This window comes from Rhinoraja longicauda, chromosome 33 (genome assembly GCF_053455715.1).
Source record: "Rhinoraja longicauda isolate Sanriku21f chromosome 33, sRhiLon1.1, whole genome shotgun sequence".
NCBI lineage: Eukaryota > Metazoa > Chordata > Chondrichthyes > Rajiformes > Arhynchobatidae > Rhinoraja > Rhinoraja longicauda.
In genome coordinates this window covers 6,783,719-6,807,707 of record NC_135985.1, presented here as the reverse complement: position 1 = coordinate 6,807,707, position 23,989 = coordinate 6,783,719, and the positions used below count along the sequence as shown (strand labels likewise).

The window sequence follows — 23,989 nt, the reverse complement described above, 5'->3', positions numbered from 1 at the left end:
GCTTATGATTAATAGGTTGGCTTGAGGGAATAACATCATTAAGCAACGAGCAGATGAAATGTTTGCTCATGTTAAAAACATGCTGAAAGAATGCATTAAAATGTCAAATTATTTTCCATTTCTTAAACATCTTTGCCCAAGGCTTGTGAACTGGATTGCACGTTATTTAAAATAAAAACAGAAAAGGCTGGAAATATTTAGCAGGTCAAACTACATCCTCAGGAAGAGAAACAACGTTTATGTTTAACTGTTTCTTTTCCCACAGATTGCTGAGTCTGGCCGGCATTTTCTGTTTTGCATTTTAAATAATATCAATGTGGTTCTTGAGCTTCAGGCAAAGATGTTTTAGAAATGGAAAACATTTAGACATCTAAAAATCTTCACTAATCTTTATTAATTTAAAATTTAAAATAAGAACTTTCTAAAAGTTTTAAAAGATTGTTTGATAGTTTCTATGAACTTCCAATAGCTCCTGAGAATACTTACCTGCAAGTCACCTAATTTTCTGATCTTGGCCTGGATCTAGTTTTGACAGTCTCATGCCCCGTCGTCTCCTTATTCCTTGAATGTAATAGTAAAACAAAGGGAAAAGTCATGGAAAAACGTATCCATTATGGCCTGGAACATTAGAGTTATCGAGTCATACAACATGGAAACAGGCCTTTCAGTCCTTGCAGACCAAGATGTCCTAGCTAAGCTAGTCCCATTTCTCTGCCCATATCCCTCTAAACTTTTCCTATCCATAAACCTGTACAAGTGTCTTTTAAATGCTTTTATAGTACTTGCCTCAGCTACCCCCTGCAGCAGCTTGTTCCATGTACCCACCAGCCTCTGAGTGAAAACGTTGCCTCTCAGGTTCCTAATAAATCTTCTGACCCCTCCCCCCCCCCCCCCCCACCTTAAATCCTTGTTCTCTAGTTCTTGATTTCCCAACCCTTGGCAAAAGACTGAGCATTCACTCTTATGATATAATACACCTCTAGACGATGACCCCTCAGCCTCCTGCACTCTAAGGAATAAAATCCTAGCATACCCAATCTCTCCCTGTAGCTCTGGCTTTCAAGTCCTGGCCACATCCACGTAAATCCTTCTCTGCTCTCTTCCAAGCTCACTGTCATCCTTCCTGTAACAGGGTGACTAAAACTGAACGCAATACTCCCATTCCCAGTCTGACCTTTCTGTCATGGGCCTCTTCCAGTGCCATAGTGAGTCCCACAGGAAATTGGAGGAACAGCACCTCATATTTCGCCTGGGTAGCTTGCAGCCCAGTGGTATGAACATTGACTTCTCCAACTTTAGATAGTTCCTCTGTCCCTCTCTTCCCCTCCCCCTTCCCAGATCTCCCACTGTCTTCCTGTCTCCACCTATATCCTTCCTTTGTCCCGCCCCCCTGACATCAGTCTGAAGAAGGGTCTCGACCTGAAACGTCGCCCATTCCTTCTCTCCTGAGATGCTGCCTGACCTGCTGAGTTACTGCAGCATTTTGTGAATAAATACCTTTGATTTGTACCAGCATCTGCAGTTATTTTCTTATCTTACAATACTCCAAAATGTGGCCTCACGAACATCCTATAACACAACGTCTCAACTTCTGTACTCAATGCTCTGACTAATGGCCAATGCACCAAAAGATTTATTTCCACCCTATCTACCTGTGTCTCCACCTTTGGGGAAATGCACCTGGATCCCTCTGTTCTACAGCACTCCCCAGGGCCCTGCCATTCACTGTGAAGATCCTGCCCTGCTTTGACATGGCAGCACCTTACACTTACTTGCATTAAACTCTATTCGCCATTCTTCAGTCAGGCTGATCAAGATCCTGCTGTAATTTTTGATAACCACTTACACTGTCTATGATACCACCTACATTAGTGGCATCTGCAAACTTACTAAACGTGCCTTGTGCATTCTCTTCCAAATCATTTATAGAAACCACAAACTGCAATGGGCCCAGCATCGATCCCAGCGGTACACCACTAGTCACAGGCCTTCAGTGGGACAAACAGCCTTGCACCACCACACTCTGCTTCCTTCCATGAAGCCAATTCTGCATACAGACAGCTAGCTCTCCCTGGATGCCATGCAATCTAACCTTCCAGAGCTGCCCGCCTTCTATGCTGAACTTATTCAAGGGTAATGCCTGGAAAATTGGTCAAGGTAAGGGGGAGTTTTTAATGAACTCTTGCTAAGTGAAAACAGTAACATACATCGAGTATAAACACAAGAGACTGCAGATGCTGGAATCTTGAGGAACTCAGTGGAACATGCAGAATCTGGGGAGGAGATGGACAGATGACGTTTTGGGTCAAGACCCTCCTTCTGGCTTCTGCAGTCTGAAGAAAGGGCCTGACTCAAAATGTCGCCTGTCCATTCCCTCCCCAGCTGTTGCCTGCTGCTGAGTTCCTCCAGCGCTTTGTGTTTTTCACATGCATTTGCAGCTTTGTAACATTTCAATGCATCATCTAGCCAAAGAAAATGTTATACGTAGTCAGGATTGCAATATTAAAACTTAACGTACAGCAACATGCCACAAACAGAAGTCTTTTGTTAACCAGATACTCCATTTTGGTGGACAAAATAGTGGCTAGGACTTGGAGGACAATCTCTCTCTTTTCATTTGAATAATAATATGGTATCTCTCGTGCCTACCTTAGCGAGCTTATGTGGCTTCAGGAGGGTGTTTCAATCCCAAAATGGCTTCTCACAGGGTGCAGAATCCCTCCGAACTGCACAGGAGTCAGCTTGGACCTTGGCTTCACTTCCCTGGAGTTGGTCTTGTATCCATTACATGATTAAGAGTCAATGCAGCAACAACACAGCAACTGGCCACTGAGTCCCTGCCAAGCATGAAACACCCCTCTGCGTCAAACCTGCATGGACACCATTTTATTCCTCACACACTCCCATCAACTCTGCACAGATTATCACTCTTTTGGACTCTAGGGGGCAATTAACCACCTTTAATAATCCTACTGACCCACTTGTCTATAAGAGGATACCAGGAGCATCCTGAGTGAATCACACTCTTGCAGGGTGAATGTACAAACTCCAGGCAGACAGCACTGGAGGTCAGGTTTCAATCTGGGCCACTGGAGCACAGTTTATGGAAAGACCGTTCAGTAGTCTGATATCAGAGGGGAAGAGGTGGTTTCTGAATCTGGTGATACATGCTTTCAAGCATTTGTGACTTCTGCTTGATGGGTGAGAGGAGAAGAGGGAATGACTGGGGTAAAAAAAGGTACTACCTGCTGTACTGCCCTGTTCCTAAGGTGCTCGGACTGAACTGATTAAACATAGAATAGAGAAAGCGCAGTGCAGGAACAGGCCCCACGGCCCACAATATCTGTGCCGACCGTGATACCAAGACAAACTGATCACATTTGCCTGCATGTGATACAGATCCCTCCCTTTCCTGCATATCCATGTGCCTATCTAAAAGCTCTTGAATGCCACTATCGTAACAGCCTCCACCACCATCCCTGGCAGTGTTTTCCAGGCACCCACCATTCTCTGTGGAACGAACTTTCCCTGCACATCTCCTTTAAACTTTACCCCACTCACCTTAAAGCTATGCCCTCCAGTCTTTGAGATTTCTACGCTGGGATAAAGATTCTGACTGATTGCCTGATATATGTCACAATGTATATACTTCCATCAAGTCTCCCCTCAACCTCTGACGCTCCAGAGAAAAGCAATCTTCGTTTGTCCAATCTCTTCTTATAGCTCATAGCCCTCAATCCAGCAACATTCTGGTAAAGACGGAATGTGTAGAAGGAACTGCAGATGCTGGTTTAAACCGAAGATAGACACAAGAAGCTGGAGTACCCGAACCATCACCTATTCCTTTTCTCCAGAGAGGCTGTCTGACCCCCCCACCGAGTTTCTCCAGGTTTTTGTGTCTAACATTCTGGTAAACCTCCTCGGCCCCCTCTCCAAACCTTGCACATCCTTCCTCTAATGGTGCAACCAGAACATCATGCAATATTCCAAATTCCACTTGACCAAAGTCATATAGAGCTGAAACATTGCTTCCTGACTCTTATACTCAATGCCCTGACCAGTGAAGGTGAGCATACCATCACAAGCCTTCTTTACCTCTCTATTTACTGGCGTTGCCATGAAGAGATGGATTTTTTTTTTTAAAGCAAGAAGACCATATACATTTAAAGTGCTGGAAAAATCCAACATTTTATTTACTACATTTTTGAGACTACATAAACGCTGAAACATTTTAACACTGAAAAAGCATGAGGACGTCATCACTTGCTTTTTTTGCTTGCAAACACAGCAGATGATATTGCACGGCATATAGTGAGAACATTAGCAAAGCTTCAAAACTAAATTATTCTTTTTTAAAACGCAGTACAGGAAAGATACTTGGAAACAAACCAGAATAATGCCTATTGCATTACACCCGCAGCTAGCACGAAAATACATAAGAAGCGCTTGACTAAGAGAAAGATTGACAAAATATCAGCAATAAACTGTAATCATATACAAGAATCACTTAGTTGGAAATGCAAACGCATAAACTACTACCGCTTTCTAATTTGCAAAATGTCAGCAAATTGTCTTTTTATCAAAATCCTTTTTTTAAAGCTTTTTTTCTGATTTAATTGCTATGGAAGAACTCTCTCTGGGTCTTGGAAGAGATACTATTATCTACGCACCCTTCGTCTGTTGATTGTCTTAGGCGCTCTTTAGGTATTAACTCCAGGGCAATCTAACTTGAAAACGGAAGTGCAAAAATGCTGTCCAATTAACCTTTCACCAAATAAGGAACAATAAACCTGAAAGCGTGCACTGCTCATGAAAGAGAAGTTGGATTACTTGGACGAAGGAGGAAAGAGGTTGTGTTAGTCCAATCTGAAAAGCTCCTCCAACGCCTGTTTTTTTTTGGTGTGTGTGTGGGCAATAACTATTGAGATATTGGTCGCAATATTGGTAAACGAGATATTGGTCGCAATATTCGGCCAACGAGCCCACACCGACCAAAGCTCACCCGTTCACAGTAATTCTATGTTATCCCACTTTGTCCCACGGGGTAATTTACAGAGGCCAATTAAACTACAGACCCGCAGGTCTTTGGGACGAGGGAAGGAACCCACGCGATCACAGGGAGAACGTGCAAACTCCACACAGGCAACAGGATGGAACCCGGGTCTCTACCGGCTGCGCCACTGTGTTAATGTGTTACTAAAACTGAGAAATTGGGAGCTCAACTCATTCGGTTGCTTTGTACGTTTGATCATTAAACTCGCGTTGCGACCTATGTAGTAGATTACATCCCATGGTTAATATTATTCCAACTATGTATCCGGCAGCATCTTACAGCTTCGTTTTTTTAGTGCAGTGTAAAATTGCGCTGCGTGTTGCACGGATGGAATATATCTATAGCAAAAGATCACCAACACCACACGTTTTCAGGTTAGTATTAGTCTAATATCTAGGGAAATTCAGCGGACAAAAACTAACATTCAACCATCTTGGTTGATAAAATTGACAAAAATAAAAGAAAAGTTGAAAGTTCCCGATTGAACAGTGGGGTCAGTTGAATGATCTAATAATCTCACTACTTATTACTAGTTAAATAAGCACATTTCCGGAGAACAAGGACTATTTGAAGATAAGTTCCTTGTTTAACAGATAGATAAATACACGGTAAAATGCTGGTAAGTGCGTTAAATAAAGCTTTATTAAATAATAAAGATCATGGTTTTTAAAAAAATGTACCTATTACCTCTAAAGCGGGATTACCTTTCTATATTTTATCCGTAGCTTCGATGGGATTGTTGCCATTGTTTGAATAATCCTGCCCCACAGGTAAATACACTTCAGGGCAACTTTGGCGACTTGGGGAAATAACCACCAGTTGATCTATCTAAGTCAAGATCGAACTGAAAGTGGGATGATGGTTATGTAATAAGGAACTGCAGATAGACACAAGATGCTGGAGTAACTCAGCGGGTCAGGCAGCATCTCTGGAGAGAAGGAATTCACACGGAGGGTGGTGAATTTGTGGAATTCTCTGCCACAGAAGGTAGTTGAGGCCAGTTCATTGGCTATATTTAGGAGGGAGTTAGATGTGGCCCTTGTGGCTAAAGGGATCAGGGGGTATGGAGAGAAGGCAAGTACGGGATACTGAGTTGGATGATCAGCCATGATCATATTGAATGGCGGTGCAGGCTCGAAGGGCCGAATGACCTACTCCTGCACCTATTTTCTATGTTTCTATGAATGGGTGACGTTTCGGGTCTCGACCTGAAGCATCACCCATTCCTACTCTCCAGAGATGCTGCCTGTCCCGCTGAGTTACTCCAGCATTTTGCGTCTAACTTCTGCGAGGTGATAGTTTCCGCCTTCAGGTTAGGTTGCCTGTAATGTTCTTCGCCCACTGCTGTCTATGCCCGTGCGAAAGACAAATTAAACCAATACTCACACTTCACAAATCCCAGTGCGTTAAACATTAAACAAATTTAAAATTCTCTGGAAGCTAGGTCTTCCGTGAGAAAAGACCCCTTCCATCGTATATATTTTTAAAACTCACAAAAGAAAACAACAAATCTTACAATTATTTTAAGTGACGAAGTGAAAGCTTCAATGAATCGTTATATATTTTTTGGCATTTTGTTTTGTGGGGATCTGCCAGTATATGTGACACTTGAAGTGCCTGCTGAGAGATTTCGGACGGTATTAGCCCACAGCAATTTATCCACCGCCTTTCTCGGAACACGAGAACAGAACTCTATACCTGCAGATTGTATCAGAAAACTTTGGTTGCATTAGGAACCCGGTATATATATACACAATTTTTGTTTTTTTTAAAAAGATGTACAGATACATAAATTAATACAAGAATCAATCTTCACATAATACAAAAATGAATCAAAAATAAATCACAGCAACACGAACATTTTTGCAAGAAATACTTACACGCATCTTAGCAGAGAATGGCTTACCCTGTGAAAAGACTATTTTTTTAATATAACACAAAAACCTAGTATAATTTAACAGAAAGGTTAGGTTTCCTCTCAGAACCAATAACAATCAACTACCCTGCTCTACCATCTCGTTTTCAAAATACTTCTTCCTCGACCCCATCAGAGTTCTGCCAAATCTACAAAATAAATAATTATAAAGCTTTGAAGTAACGTTAACAATTATCAAACTATTCAGTTCTGCCTTACACGTAGACTCTCTATACAACATAACCCTAAGGATTTATTACTATGAGGTATCTTGAGAAATTGAAAAGGAATGCACGACCTGCGTTGTGTGAGTACTCTAGGGCGCTAAAAAGAGCTTTGGTAATCAGCAAAAAAGTGGAAATATCCTTTGGTATAAAGAAAGTTTCATTGCATGGTTGTACTGCAAAGCACTACGGTGAAAAGTTATTCCGTTTTGTTTATTCTTTAAAGTAGTGGCCTTTCTAGAGGCTGAGGTATTCGAGAGTAAGGTGAAAGAGGTCAACAGCGGTTTCACACTTTGGTTCAAGCAAGGCACTCGTCCTGTGATTTTACAAATTTTGCAATATGTTTGCCTATAGCTTTTATGAAGAGAACTTCACACTGGGTGACGGTTGAGGGTTTAAGGATAGAACGCCGAGTAGTCCACTCACGAAGGCCGTGCAGGAAAAATCTTTGGTATTCTTTGGTATCATCGATGTGATTAAAATCACTAATGGAAATCGAGTGAGGTAGCGTCTTTGGTTCACACTATAAATAGGAGATCTTTACACCTTTTTACACGTGGAAGCAGCTATTTTCTCTTGCTTCTTTGTCTTAATATTAGTAAATGATTACCAAATGTATCGTAAAGCTAACCACACCACAAGAAACACAAGGCCAGAATATTGTTAAAATTCGGATTATCATCCACTCTATTGGCCTTCTGCGTATGAACGCACCAACTGCATGTCACCTTTGATCAATCACTAATTCATTCTCTTTGTATGGGGAGCCTCTTTTAACACATACAAATATCGCACACGTTTCTTTTGGAGGCGGTGGGGTGAATGGGAGGCGTGTCGATGGAAGATATTTACAACATTCAAATTGATAACGGGAATTCAACAGCGGTTAAACAAAGTCACTCCAGGGGCGTAAAGTTACCGTAACAATAACTGTCAGAAATATACATCTCCTATCACCGTGTCGTCATGGGTGAGTAACTGACATAAATATAAATCAGAGAAATAACTTCAAATCCGACTAAATTAGGAACCCTAAATATAAACCCTGAACATATAACGTCCAATTTTAAAACCATTTAAAACACAGATATCTTTTCATCACACACACTCTCTGGGGATTTAATCAGCAGTTTTAAGAGGGTAGTTGGGATTTCATAGGAAGTAAGGTTTTTATTGAGCTAAAATATTTTGTGGCATTTTGCTTTCAGTGGACGAGAGGAAGGTGAATTATTTAGACCATACAACAATCTACCCCTCCGGCCGTGGCCGCATTATATAATTTACTATATATAATTTACTCTATTTGTTGAACGTGTGGTCCTTGTATGACAGGGACTCGGTTAAAAAAAAGTTACTTTAAAACTAACTGCCCAACAAAATAAACGACTATAAAATAGTAGGTTTCGCCTGCATATTAGGTTAGATTTGAGGTAAATACGTTATTTTAATTGTAGTACTTTGGTTTGCAAGTTGTTTCAATTAATATTCAATCTTTGAAAATGATTTATGCAAAATACGTGTCACTTAATTTGATCAGAAATTCATGAATGGAGAATGCACGACAGTGAGCCGGAGGTTTAAGTCCAATTAAACTTGTACACTGGCGTTTCGTTTTACCCCAGGAAAAACCTACTTCACACCCTATGTACAAGTGGTCAATCATTCAAGTCTATTACATCTATGATTTTTAAAAAACATGTTATTATCGGCGTGTCATGTTAAAGGTTCCTTGAAATTATTCACGAAATACCGAGACTGACTTGATCTGATGACATCGACATGGCGATCAGGTATCCTGAAGATGGATATTACTACAATTGATGGGTGTAAAAAAATGGACTCGTTTGCATTGTAGCTCACGAACAAGTGCGATGTTCCTGAATAAAGAGTTATCTTTGGTTCTTTAGCAGATTATTTTTAAAGCACAAAGGGTAATATGTAAATACATCTGAGTGACTGAAATGTTGCATTCTGTCAAGAGTAATCCATGTCTTGACTGACTGACACCTGATCGTTCAGTAGCCCAGACTTGAACTGGGTTCGCTCTCTGTTCTGTCTCATTATGGAATATTAACCTGAATCATATACCAGCTTATATCTTGGTGTTAACAGCGAGCAACAGCAAAGTGCCTCCCTTGTCATTCGTACATCTAACGAGATAGTTTTATTGTCAGCATTTGCTAAGTACAAGTTAGGAACAACAACGTATCTGCAATGGAGATACAAAAAACTGCAGATGCTGGAATCTTGAGCAAAACACAAAGTGCTGGAGGAACTCAGCAGGTCAGACAGCACATGTGGAGGGAATGGATGGGAGATGTTTCACGTTGGGACCCTTCTTCAGACTCCCGACGAGAAACATGGCCTGTCCATTCTCTCCCAAGATGCTGTCTGACCCGCTGAGTTCCTCCAGCACTTTGAGTTTTGCTCAATACCTGCACAGTGCTGACTTCCCATGGTTATACACTCGACCCTCCCGGGTCCAGGCAGAAAATTATTTGCAGATTTCCTTCAAATACGGGCCAAAAGTTTAAACTAGCCTTGGAACTCGTTATGTTGACATAATTTACATAATTCTGCATACTGTATGCATAATGATGAGGAATTTGAATTTCTAATTTGTGTTAATTTTGTTGCTGATTCACTAATAGATTTAGCAAACCCCATAAATTACATTTCCCAACATATCAGGTGGGGTAACTATCTTCTAAGAATTATGTTGTGATATTCATCGTGTGGGCCACGGGTTTTAGCAATAACTACTGCGTGATAATGAGGGTGTTAAATAAATTTACCCTAAAGCATATTAGGCAAGTGGCGGTAAGTTTGTGGGACGTTGTTATTTGGATTTTTTGTGTTAAATTTAGCAAAATTGGCATTGCTGTTATTGCCAGTACACCTGACAAAAGTCTACAGTATCCGTAACTAATTGGTTATAACGGGACTGTTCATTCAATGAACAGATTTGACAACCTAATTGATAGCATCCTTTCTTGCCTCTGCGGCGATTTGGATAGCCAGGAACCGGGATAAAACTAATGATTCCTAATTGATTCTACCATTATTGGTTAACGACTGTAACATATAAAGCAAATGTTTATAAATAAATTGCCATATTATTAATTTGGTGTGCAAAATCTATTTGAATAGAGATCTGAAACTGGTCATGGTGGATGTGGGATCTCCCAGTTCAACTAATATTTGTGCTTCTGGCGAAATCACCCTGTCATTTATCCCGCTCTTTTTTTTAATCCAACGTACGTTTCATCTAAAATACTGGGTTGGGGGTGGTGTAGAATGATTTTTTTTTGGTCATTAGCTGTCGCATTTCCTCTGCCTACGATACAAAGAGAATGGAGTAGTGAGAGGTGACGGAACAGTTCTCGGAGCGTTGTTGAACTGTGCGCGGAATCGGAGTCCTTTGCCTTCCACCCGCAAAAGGGCTCGAATCCAACCACATTCCACAGGTACACAGAACGACCCCACGAGTTTGTCAGGGGCCGCGCCTGAGCACCACCCGAAGACCAGCCCCATTGCAAAGTCTCTGACCACTGGCACGTACACTGGCATTTCTACAAGGTGGGATATCCGAGGTGAAATGAGTCATTGTTTTTGAAGTGATGTCTGATGTTCCCAACGACTTTACAGCCACGCACACAGAACCACGCTGAATGGTGAACGTGTACGGCCAGCGGCCCCATTCCTTTTTTTTTGCAAAAAGTCATAATAAAGTGTTGTAGAACGGAGGCCTAATGCAGGTTAATTAAGTCTTTGGTTTCGTTGGGCATATAAATATGATACTGTCTGAGTTCATTAATTAAACCTGCTTCCTGGAGGTCCTGGTCATTGATTTTAAAGCTATTCCACCGAGTTTTAGTCCGGGGGGTTGGTTTCTCCTTCATGCTTTGGTACAAGTGCTTGATGAGGAAGATGAGTTGACAGAGTTGGAGCTGCAGTCGTCCTGCCATTTATCCAAACTCCTCCGACGTGCGTTCATAAAGAAATTGCTGACGGTGCTCAGCTCCAACCCCAGCTGTTGGGAAATGGTGATTTGCAATTCTTTGGACGGGCGCTTGTTTTCTTTGAATATTGCATGGAGAGTTCTGCGTTGAACATCCGTGAAGACCAGCCGAGGCTTCTTGGGAGCGGCGCCTCTCTCCTTTCCATGCTCCTGCTCTTTTCTTTTGCACGCTGCAAGGCAAAGACATAAATATTAATCGACACCCATTCACCGCCGGAGACAAATAGCAGGCAAGGCGAGAAACGATGCAAAGACATATCATGTTGCATTATTTTGGACCAAGTATAGAGTTGTGTTACATGGACCACATCTAGTTGCATTATATGGACCACAAATGGAGTTGCATTATATGGACCACATATAGTGCATTATTTGGACCACATTATATGGACCATATATAGTGCATTATTTGGACCACGATAGAGTTGCATTATATGGACTACGATAGAGTTGCATTATATGAACCACATATATAGTGCATTATTTGGACCACATCTAGATGTGCACATTTTGGTCCAGTCTTTCTTACTTTTCAACTAAGGTCCCAATTAGTCATTTCACGATTAGAGATTTCATTCACAAAGAACAATTTGTCCATTTCTGGCAACAACTTTAAATGAGAAATACGAATTACTGGAGGAACTCAGCAGGTCAGCAGCATCTGCGGAGGGAATGGACAGTCGATGGGACCCTTCTCGCCAGACCCGTTGGAGGTCTGGAGAAGGGTCTCGGCCCGAAAGGTCACTCATTCCTTCTCTCCAGAGATGCTGCCTGCCCCGCTGAGTTACTCCCGCTTTTTTGTGTCTTTCTTACGTTGAGTTACTCCAACAGTTCGTGTCTAGTTCAGGATTTCAGTATCTGCAGTTCTTTGTGTCTACAACTTAAATGTAATCAGTTGTGTGAGATTGACAATACTGACCACAAGGAAGGCGCCGCTAAAAAGGGGGTCTCAGGAACAGCTTTTAAAATATCTTAAAATATATATGTGCCGAAATCGACATATTCAATATTCAAATCAACATACATTCAATATGGGGATAAACATTTTTTTTTTTTGCTAAGCATTAAGCAGGAACAAGTGTCACATCAGACCAACCAACTCATTCTGATCGTTAACTCTGCAGGTATTTTCTATGTTACCTTGTCCAGAACCATGTGACTCCAAGTCCGCGTCCATTTCTTCCGTTCTCTCCCTATCCAGGAATTCGCCCAACTCTCTCGAGTAAAGCTGCCAAGTTGTGGGCGCCCTGCACCTGGTCTCATTTTGTCTCCCAATCTGGCTCCCTTAATGTGTAAAAACAAACGGACGCCGGAATTTGATTTGAGGGTGGATAGACTTAGATTTATTTTGTTGTTGTTGTTGTTGCTGCACGGTGACACAAAGCAACTGGACAGAGACGATGACGGTATGCGCATACAGAATAAGATTCCTTAAGACAACGACATGAACATCCAACTAAGGATCAATAGATGGCGCGGTAGAACAGAATTCCACTCATGTGACTACTCTAAAAATGAACTACATATTAGACAAATTCTAGATGGACTTGATAAATACAGTTGTTTCCTACGAATTGAGATGGATGCGTTAAAAAAGAGCACTGATAATTACTGACCTAAATGAAATTTTATGTTATAGTTTCTATAAACGGTGCCATTTGGCATCATCTTAAATCATTTTCATAAACATAATGCAGCAAAAACAATATTTTGGAAACATTCAAATCTCACAATAATCAGTTTTCTCAGTCATACTGCGGAGGAGGCATTTTGATGAAAACTTCCTTCGATTTCTACCTCTGTCCCCTGCATGTAGAACAAATCCCCTATCGTTTTGGATAGGTTGGGGGTTTTTCTTTAAAATCCGCATTGCTTAATTAAAAGCTTTCAGTTGTCAGTGGGTGCAACGCGACTTTGAGCTGTGGCTGTCCAATGAACTATGCTTCAGTAGAGGTCAACAGCCTCATCTCGGGAGGTAAAAAGAGCCATTCCGCGCGGGGAGAGACCTAAAGAGAGAGCTGTCAGCTGCCATTTATCATGTAAATAACCAAGGAGAAGATCAGAGTATCGATTTTAAAAACTGCAACTTAAGGTCGTCGTTTAAAATAGGATGCAAACATTCAAAGAGCAGTATTTGGCGTGATGGAAGTGGGACAACGAGGCAGTGGAACTGTCCCCGGTGCTGCAAGGACATTTGCCCGAGAAACGCTGGCACCATCAGTCCATTCCAATCCTTTAAAAAAATCTTAGATTGTAAAATTAAACCAATCCGTGGGATTACAATCCGCAGTCAGCAGTAATCCAATTAATCTCTATTGCCACCACATTGTTTTCGCAATAGGATCTCAACCAAATTGTATTGAATCCCAGCCGGTTGTAAATTGGACATAAACTCCGGTGAAATCACCCAGAAACCGGAAATTAGAGATTCGTTGAGTCATCCATAATTATTGCGTTGGCCCAATTCCCCCAGACGGCTGCCTCCAGCCAACAGTCTTGTTATGGCTCCTTGTGCTAAATTACCTCACTGCTACAAACGTAGCTGTTTACATCCATAAATATTTATTCAGCCCCTGACGTCAGGAGCTGTAGTTGGAGATACAACCAGAAGGTGGCGCCTTGGTCCTTTGGAAGGGAACTCATCAGCTCTTTAAAGATCCTCATTAGTTTTAACACATGTGCTGGAAGATGTTTACCATGTTATCACGGGTAGATTTTAAACTCTTTACACAAATATATAACACCGAGGACAAAAATACGCAACCCCCCCCCTTTTTTTAAATGTGAAGTTTACCTTATATAGAAAAAAATAAAATTCAGGGTGAAAATATATATATATTTTCGTTTCTATTTAGCATTCCAACATTTTAATATCAGGGATTTTACACAGACACATATGCAATTCTTATCGGCAAGAACACTCGTGTTTACACCCAATATCTGAACTAAATTGAAAGCCCACGATGCGGTAACGATGGAAGATTTATTTTGTTATTTCGTTGCCCCCTCTCACAAATAACGTGCGAATAAACCGACCAACATAATTGGCATGGATATTTCCACGGAGTGTGACCGGCCACAACTAGTAGCAAGGTGTCTAGAATGATAATTGAGCAAATTAAAAGTAGCTCCTGCTGTAAAAGCTGCGCCAGTTTCTCAGCCGTCCACAGGCCGTCTTCCACACTTTGTCTTTAATTGCCTCCCCCCCACCCTCCTCCTCCTCCTCCTCCTCCTCCCCCCCCACCCTCCTCCTCCTCCTCCCCCCCTCCTCCTCCTCCCCCCCCCCCCCCCCCCCACACACACACACACGTCATTTGACCTAAATCAATCACTTCACTCAAATTAGATGTAGGCAGATAACACTTTAAACTTCATCATTCAACTATTAATTACTCACTGTCGTCATCTCCGCAAATGCAAATAAAAGGCTATCAATTGTGCTTTTAATTATTTACCCAAACTTAATCGAGGTGAAATTGTTGCACAGACACAGAACGAACCAACAATATTAGCCTTTATTCACAAAATGCTGGAGTAACTCAGCAGGTCAGGTAGCATCTCAGGAGAGAAGGAATGGGCGGTGTTTCGGGTCTCCCGAAACGTCGCCCATTCCTTCTCTCCTGAGATGCTGCCTGACCTGCTGAGTTACTCCAGCATTTTGTGAATAAATACCTTCGATTTGTACCAGCATCTGCAGTTATTTTCTTACACAACAATATTAGCCTGTGATGTTGATCCAAAACCGCCAGTTTGACAGCGCGTTTGGTCCTAATGTTACCAAACCCCACATCAAACACTTGCTGAAATTCTGTGTGCGTGTAACCGAAGGTAGACACAAAAAGCTGGAGTAACTCGGCGGGGCAGACAGCATCTCTGGAGAAAAAGAATAGGTGACATCGGCAGTTCCTTCCTACACATTCTGTGTGTGTAATATTTTTTTGAACACTGAAGACAATGGAGCGAAACTTCCACTAAACTCCAGCATTCTTAGTGCATGGTTGAAGGCTAAATATTTCGAAAACTGCGCCATATTAAAAACAAACATAATTAACATCCTTAAATATGCCATAGTGTTACTTGTCCGAATATCAGTGACACTGTTTCAATGTTGGTGGATTCCTTCACTTTAGGCAAATATTAACAGAAAGCAAATGTGGTTGGATATTAGGCAGTTATAAATCAATGGGTTTACAAGGACACTGTCAGGCAACGTCAGGAAATGTCACAGGTGCAAAACTTTCTCATAGTCCATGCATTTAGCCTGAAATATTCCATAACTGGTATCACCACTCTTATCTTCACAATGCAAACAAGCAACCAGCGTGCAAATAATTGAGACTAATGTTTTCACATATAGGGTAAGCTCATGTGAACTCTAACGCTTCCACCCAAATGAAGTTCTTCCGAAGACACAAAGAACCGTGCAATGCTCCAGAATTTCGTCTCAAACAAAACCCTGTGCACTTCCACAGAAGGGGATTTCTAGGTCAGAATTTGAATTATATAATTAATCACAAGAGACCTTTTTCTGGAGAGTTCATGCCATAATTCTTGTAACATATTAAGCTTGTTAGAAGATTCATCCGAATTAATTAACAATTTCTGGTTTCCAAGCAACGCGACATAAAACAGATCAAGCACACCCAAATAAATTATTCACAGAAAAGTGATTGTTTCACAATTCAAGTATAACATTTAAAAAGTACGGCGATGACATTTCCTCCCGTCACTATATTTCAGCGCCTAATTGGGGCCCAGAAGCAAAATAAAAATAATTAATCTCAAATATTATCGATGACCATTTGCAAAACGGTGGCACCGCCGACTGTGGAGAAGTGTAGTGAAGGACCCACAAATTGATATCGTATAATATTGTTCTGACAACCCCGAGACATAGTCTCTGATCTACATACATGGCACAAGAGAATATCTTGCCCCCAAAAACGCGTTAGCTGCTGGAAATTACGCCGGCCACAATTTGCACCCTCTTTTGTGTCTATAAATGCCTGTTTGGAACCAACTACTTAGCAGGGAAGACCACAACAAGACAATGCGAACACTGACACCTAACTATAGTAATGACAGGGAGAAAAGGGTGACTGTTTTCAAAAATCAGAAATATTTACAAATTTTATTTTAAATGAACGCACCCTGAAACCCGTGGCCTCTCTGTTGCATAGGTAGCAACGAAAGAACTGCCTTGCTAATAGATTCACAAAATACCGATTTTAAAGTCTATTTTCATGCACATGACTGTTAATAACATTTGGCTACAGTTGTTGATAGTAAAATGACTTCAGAGATTTCCGTTGGTTTCAGTGCCTGTCCGCCAACGATAGACCCCGACATCCCTAATTATATCTGGACTCACGGGGGAAATAAATATCAATGGCCACCTAATTTGCCTTTGGAAGTGCAACTAGTGGGCGGTGTGAAACAGTCCTCATTTGAATCGAATTGACTCATTCCTACGTAATGTTTAAAAAAAACACTTCCGCTGCTACTAGTGATTTTAGATTTTGAATTTTACCAGGATTTTGATTTTTTTAATTTTTAAACTTTGAAACTAATTGTCATTTATGTCCTTACAAAACTACATTCTTATTATTCAAGCGAACACAATTGCCAGGTTAATAACCCCACGTTATACAAATGCATTTCTGTAAGAGATTCCTGGTCTCTGTATTTAACTTACAAGGCACCGTGTGGAGATTTAAATCTGCCCTTAGGTACAGTGGGGAAAGGGAATGCATTTTTGAGAATAAGTACACTGTGTGTTGTGGAGTTAATTGCTACTGCTGTTGATGAGTCTGTCAGCAACTACTGACAACATCTGTCAATGTCTACCGTGGGTACCATTTCAAGCCAATCTCCCCGAAACCCATCACCCTTCCCAGACCACCAAACGAAGATTCATGTAGTCCCCCGCCCCACCCTCCCCCCCACACACAACAAATACTATGTCTAACATCCGGAAATTAATATTTCTAAATTATCAACGACAGCCCGTTCAAATTTTATTTAATTTCTCTATCTAAAGCTGAAGACAGGTGCTAATTAACCCCTTTAAAATACAATAATAAAAAATATAAATAAAATATAAATAAAAGTAGTGGCTTTTACAAAAGCAAACGCGCATTAAACAGTCACATCTAGAATATACGGGGCGACGAACGAAGAAACGGGAGCTGAGAGGTCAGCCTGACAATTAGTATCTTCTGCTTGCATTTGAAATAGTTCAGAGGGTGTCAAGACCCCAATATTCCTTACATGTAACTACCAATTGTGAGACTGTTTGCGGCAGGTTCAATGTAATCTCGGTACCAGAAACCCCTCAGGGATTCGCAGGAAGAGGCAAGAACAGGAAGGCTAACTCGAGGAAACAACGAGGGGACTGGATGAATAAGTCACTTGAATTGTTTCGGCCTCTACACAAAAAGACTATTTTTATTATTTTTAAAAAAGTGTCCTAAAGAAAGCAAGGACACTGGGAACATCTCAGGTACGGGTTGGTAGGGTCAAAGAAAATATCTAGCTTAACAGCAGCCAACTGATCCCCCCACACCCCCCCCCCCCCCCCCTTACAATCAGCTTCAACGGCTGTTAATTCTCCCAAAGACTAAAAACTCAGGAACGGCGGCATTTAAGTTAATGACACATTTTCAAGTCGTCTGAAATCGGATGTAATTGGGCTCGTGGAGTTTAGTGGCGATTATTTTTATCAGGGCAGCACATTTTGGAATTTGACTTGTTTGTGCAGAGGGACGATTGTACATTTCACTCAGGCAGGCACACACCTCTTTCAATTTGTGTGTAAACCGGGATCTCAGTTGTTCAGTGTGAAAGGATGAATAATAAATGAATTGACTGAATAATAGATCGCAGATTAGGACACGTTTGGATAGCTTTCTATCAGGTTGTTATGTTTAGCAGCTGTAAATATAACGGCTCCAACCACGTAAACATGTATTGCTTAATGGACAGCTGAACAGAAATCGCAATGGAACAGGCATGGCAACTATTCCGACGTTCTCTTTCGGAGGTCAGGGCGAACTGAAATAAATGCATATTAATCCACTAAAGACAACGATTGTGGTTGAAGAGTTGATTAGCAATCCAAATCAGTGCGTGGCTATTTTGTGTTGGAATGGAGAGGTGGACCTGCTCAGCGCTTTGGCAGCGTTTGCTTCCGATAACACCCATAAGACTCCACAACATTTTCTAATTCAAGTGGTTGTTTCCAGTATCGATCCATGCAAATACATGTACACCGAGGTCGACAAAATTGTCGTAAAAATACACTCAAGACAGCGACTAAAAATCGAACAACGCGAATGTAATCAATCGTTCGATGGAGATTTATCCGCCACTTATTTAGTCGGGGGCACGCATGCTCGGCACAATAGGGGTTGTATTTCAATTGCAGTGCACAAAGAACGAGGGATAGATTAAATACAACTACACGGGTTTTTTTTTCACTGCTGTGACCAAGATACATTGTAAAGGAAACATTCCAAGAACCCATCCCATCGGTTTGATTTTTATGCAGAAACGATTCAGATCATCGCTGGATTTCATTCACCAAATATTGCCCTTTTGGACGAGGCTGGAGTATTATTTCCCCCCAAAATAGAATATATTTTCAGGTGAAACCTCACTCCTTATTGTAACACGTTGATCAATTCCCACAATAAATCACGACCTGGCTACTAAGGTGCTGCAATTCGCTTTAACACCAACATTACAGTTCCCAATACATTTTTACAGATGAAACGTGGGGAGATTAACTGCACAAGTTGCTTGCTCGCGTGATATAAACGTGCAATTGAAGAAGGGCCGCGAGTAAATACAGGAGAAAAAAAACCCCAGCCTCTCTTTGTGCAGTTAGAGCTGGATTAATATTGCCGGCAGAGTCTGTACGCAACGGATCACTGGCCCTGACTCTGCCCACATTGACTGCATCTCCTTCTCTTGGGAAAAATTAATAGAGACCTATCAGTTAATTAACAAAGCCTCACGCAGGGCCACACCGACAGGACAAACCCAGACGTTCTCCCACTAGCTGCCACACAATCCAAAAGTTAGCCAAAGTAACAACCCGCCTTTAATTCTGCAAACCGACGGGCAATAAATCTAACGCTCAATGATATTACGGGGCTGTAAATATCGCCAATTAATATCACGCTTGGCTTCACTCTCAATCCAGAACGCGCTGCGGTCGTCAGTAGTTTACCTTCATGGGCGTTTTAACAAGAATATTTGGATCCCAGTGTCTCCTGGAGCCCGGTGTAACTCCGCACTGTCACTACGAGGGGAGAGGTTCACTCTCAATGGAATTTGGCTCAAAGCCCAGCCTTGAGACTGACCGAGACCCCCAGAATAAAGTGACATTTGTAAGAGACGTCTGTCAATTCTACAGCAGGCAGGTCCGCTGCGGTGTAGTGTTTATCATTGGGTACCAGACACCGGGGGACAGTGAGAGACAGAGACAGAGAGACAGAGACAGAGACAGAGACAGAGACAGAGACAGAGAGAGAGAGAGAGAGAGAGAGAGAGAGAGAGAGAGAGAGAGAGAGAGAGAGAGAGAGAGAGACACACACAGACAGACAGACAGACAGACAGAGAGAGAGAGAGAGAGAGAGACACACACAGACAGACAGACAGACAGACAGACAGACAGACAGACAGACAGACAGACAGACAGACAGACAGACAGACAGACAGACAGACAGACAGAGACAGAGAGAGACACAGAGAGAGAGAGAGAGAGAGAGAGACAGAGAGAGAAGGGGAGAGGCAATGTCAGATCGCCGCTGTCATATATTAACAAAACGCAGCCCAGATTAGTGTGTGAGACCGGGGAGCTAGTGTGCGTTGGGACTGAGCCATTTACAGGTACAATCTGGGCCGATTGTAAGGGAGCATTGGCTGTGGCCGGGAGTGATGGGGACTGTGTGCCGTGTGGCTGTACATTGACTGGAGCTGTGATGGGGACTGTGTACTGTGTGGCTGTACTTTGACTGGAGCTGTGATGGGGACTGTGTACCGTGTGGCTGTGCATTGACTGGGGACTGTGTACCGTGTGGCTGTACATTGTGTGAGGACGGGAACAGCACTCATTAAAGGAGACCGCCGCTTACCTGCCAAGCGCAAGGCCGACATTCGCTGGAACTCAGGTTCTTGCAGCCACTTCCACATGCGCCGGAAGGTTTCCCGGCCAGACTTGAGCTTGCTCCAGGGCTTGGGGTTCCTCAGCAGGTCGGACAACGTGCCTTGCGAGCGGCACAGCACCCGCTGCGCGAAGATAGCTTGCGGGATGCTGTAGCGCTTGAGCTCGGTGGTTATCCTCTGCGCTACCTCCTTGGTGTTGATCTCCTCCAGCTGGTTCGACCCTCCGTTTTCACCCCCACCTCCCCCACCCCCTCCCCCGCCGCCTCCTCCCGCCTGCGACCCGTTGGATGAAGCAGGCGGATGCTCGTTTCTGGCCGGGGCAAGGACCTGCCCGTGTCCCTGGGGGTGGGGGTGGGGGTGGGGGTGGATGTGGGGGTGGTGGTGCAGCCCGTTGATGGACACCATGCCCACTGACGGGGGGCTGAGACCCCGGCTCAGGTGCTCGGCCCTGCCCAGCATCCCGGGGTGTCCCTCGAAGCCGTTGGGGGTCAGCATCTTGTCGGTGGGCATGGGGGCCGGGTGGCCGTAGGGCGACAGACCGTGCTGGGGGTTGTGGATGGAGCCCAGGCCGTTGGTCAGTGGGGAGCCGGAGAGCGGGGACAGGCTCTGGCCGATGCCGCTCATATCCTTGTGGTAGTGGCTGTAGAGGTTGTTCATGGTGGACAATCCGCGCTCGTCCCTCATCAGGGTGAAGCTGCCGCTCACGTTGCCCGCCAGGCGCTGGTGGTGGTGGTGGTGATGGTGGTGGTGGTGCGGGAACTTGTCGGACACGGTGGAGATGGGAGGCAGCGGCTGGAGCGGAGTCAGGGTGGTGTAGGTGCCGCTCATGCCCGGCACAGTCTCGCAAGCCATGGTCATGGTGGGATGCAGGGGGGCGGCCAAGCCGTGGTCCGGGGGCCGGTGGTAGTCTCCCCCGCCGTCTAGCATGGACACCATGGAGCGGGCGTGCACCTGGAGGCTCCGGTGGGTGACCGGGCGGCCGAGCGGGCTGACGGCGCTCAGCAAGTCCCCCGGCTGCCCCACATCATGGTGAACGCCGTGCAGGTCGCCCAGGCTCTCCAACGTCAGCTGTGCATTCATGGTTCGCGCACCGTCTTACACCAGACATCTATCTGTCCTTTCTCTGCGAGATCTCCACATCAAAAAGCGCACTTGTCCTTCGCATTTCCATTCATTCATCCGTTCATTTATTACCCCCGTATTTCCTCTATTGTTTTCCCCGCCAAACCCCAAGACTTTTTTACCCCCTCCACTTTCTCGTCCCCCCCCCCCCCTCTCCCTTTCTCTCTCCTGCTTTTCTCTCCTCCCGCCGGTTCTATTATTATTATTATTATTATCGTTATTATTATATTTTTTGGGTTAAATTTTCTGCTTAGATCTCCTGGTGCCGCGGTGCCAGCCCGCTCCGCTCCCTCGCCGCCTCTGTAGCCATGTCTTCACTGTGTGTGTTTGGTCCACACTTCGCTTGTCTTCCCCCACCCCCACCGTCCGCCCCCCTCCCTCCCTCCCCTTTTCCTCTCTCCTCCGCCCCCTCCCTCCCTAGCCGCCGCTGCAACCCTCCCCCATCCTCCAGCTCCCCCCCCCCCCCTCCTCCTTCATCCTCCAACTACTACATCCCCCTCCCTCCCTCCGTCCACAGCCACCCCCACCGCCTGTCCCCAACCACTGGCTCTGCTGCCTTTAGCTATTGGCGGTGCGCACTCACACTCTGCGCACTCTACTGCAAGCCTACCCCGACGCTCGGAGACCAATGGAAGACCCTTTGTCGCTTCCGGGATCCCCGTGTCAATACAAAAACACAGAGAGCGGACCAGGGAGGGGGAGGAGGAGGAGGAGGGAATTCAATCAAATCACAGCCTCCCGTCCAAACCAGCTCCAAGCTCTAAATAGCACTGCTCCCCCCCCCATTGCAATCAACAGCGAAATCTCCATCTAACGCTCCTAAAAGGTGATTAAAAAAAAAAAGATATTCCTTTTTATTCAATGCATTTTTATTTTATTTTCCCCCCAGCGCTCCTTAATTACACAATAGATGTATCCATCCTACAGACTGTATCGCCTGCGAAGCTTTACCACTAATCCCACAGTGCAAAGGCAAGCCGAGATATTTTAGCAAGGAGATCACACCGAACGGTCCAAACTGAAAGGTGTCTGTCCCCAGTCTCGCTTCTCGGCTCCGGCCACCGTTAATTCCACGCCTGCGACCGGAATAACAAACATTTCACTGGATGTTGCCAAACATGTCTCTGTTGTCGCTTGATCCTTTGAGGGCAGAAACATTGGCTCAATCGTACTGTTCCAATGCAGATGTAAATCGGACCCAGGCTCCTCTCTCCTCTGCATGGCGGGTTTTTAAACACAAATAATAATAACAACAAACTAAAAAAGAGTAACACAAACAACCTCCTCTCCTTCCCCGGCGTCTCCGTCTCACGCCAGCGATGAACAAGGCGGGCTCGCACGCTGCCAATGCCGGCAAAATGAGCCAGGAGTAAAAATGCAGACCAAAACTGGCTGCAACATGTTTAGCTAAATTTGTATAATATATGTTTGATCAATAAACTGAGCTTGGATAGGCCAGCAAAAGGTGATGATGTAGAATTAATTAACCACACAAGTCACTTCTGACGACCACAACGCAGCGAAATTGGCAAACAAATTAAACGGGCGAGAGAGAGAGAGAAATTCCAAGCCACCAATCTATTTTTAGGTCGGTAATAGTTTACTCCCAACGCCCAGTTCTCCCCTTCAAACTTAAGGTTAACGTTTGGCGGAGGAACATTTTTTTTTAAAAACACGCAGAAGTGCCGCGATGTGTTTAGGGAGACAAAGGATTTGATTTCTTGTATATGTGTCGCCCACACGCCACACATCACTGTTCCTGTTTTAGGCGCTGGTTCTGATAAGGTGCGAAGCAAAAAAACGGGACAGATGTGCCCATTGTTCTACGATTAACAATAACGGATGACGGCAGAGAAGTGTTGGGGAAATGTGGCCCTCTTCTCGCGGGCGGACCACGGGAGGGACGGAATTATGACACAACGGATTATGATCTGTGACTGAATCCGTGCAGATCTATGAAATTGGTCAAATTGATTGGATGGGGGAAGAATTGAACGATGAATATAAACGGAGCAAGTGTCGAATTACGCATCAAAATTCATATACATATATATACTCACACACACACATATATATATGATTTCATATCAGATTTCATATATCATATATTAGATTTCATATATATATATCAGATTTCGTATATATATCATAAATATGTGCTCAAACATATATATATATATATGTGTGTGTGTGTACTATTATTAGAATTCATTGATATTCATTCAGATTTCATACATACACACATATATATATATATATGTTTATGTGCGTGTGTGTGTATATGTATGAAATCTGAATATCAATGAATTATAATGTTAGTACACACACACATACACACATATATATATGAGCATATATTTATGGTATATATATATGTGAATCCTGAAATATATATATATATGAATTCTGATATCATACATATATGTGTACTAATATTAGAATATATATACATATATATATCTTTCATATGTGTGTGTGTGTGT

The 23,989-nt window shown here is 43.3% G+C and overlaps 1 protein-coding gene across 3 annotated transcripts; it reads right to left on the bottom strand.

The window, feature by feature from the left end:
• Positions 1 to 470: 470 nt before the first annotated feature.
• On the bottom strand, positions 471 to 21,584 carry onecut1 (one cut homeobox 1). 3 transcript variants are annotated; one of them, XM_078427147.1, is made up of 3 exons: positions 20,354 to 21,584; positions 12,354 to 12,497; positions 9,532 to 11,383 (listed from the first exon to the last, which is right to left on the bottom strand). In XM_078427147.1, the coding sequence occupies exons 1-3, from the start codon at positions 21,462 to 21,464 to the stop codon at positions 11,091 to 11,093; spliced, it is 1,548 nt and encodes a 515-aa protein (XP_078283273.1). In that variant the 5' UTR covers positions 21,465 to 21,584; the 3' UTR covers positions 9,532 to 11,090. The 3 variants fall into 3 exon arrangements, with proteins under 3 accessions (XP_078283275.1, XP_078283273.1, XP_078283274.1); XM_078427149.1 differs by lacking the exons at positions 9,532 to 11,383; positions 12,354 to 12,497 and adding an exon at positions 471 to 561; XM_078427148.1 differs by lacking the exon at positions 12,354 to 12,497.
• Between the last annotated feature and the right edge of the window lie 2,405 nt (positions 21,585 to 23,989).

What these genes read in the sequence shown, in the direction of transcription:
- onecut1 (XM_078427147.1), bottom strand. Translation starts at nt 21,464, where the DNA reads ATGAATGCACAGCTGACGTTGGAGAGCCTGGGCGACCTGCACGGCGTT. An exon ending in GTCGGCCTTGCGCTTGGCAG is followed by an intron (nt 12,498 to 20,353) that starts GTAAGCGGCGGT and finishes TTACACATTAAG; the next exon opens with GGAGCCAGATTGGGAGACAA. An exon ending in GTCACATGGTTCTGGACAAG is followed by an intron (nt 11,384 to 12,353) that starts GTAACATAGAAA and finishes TTTGCCTTGCAG; the next exon opens with CGTGCAAAAGAAAAGAGCAG.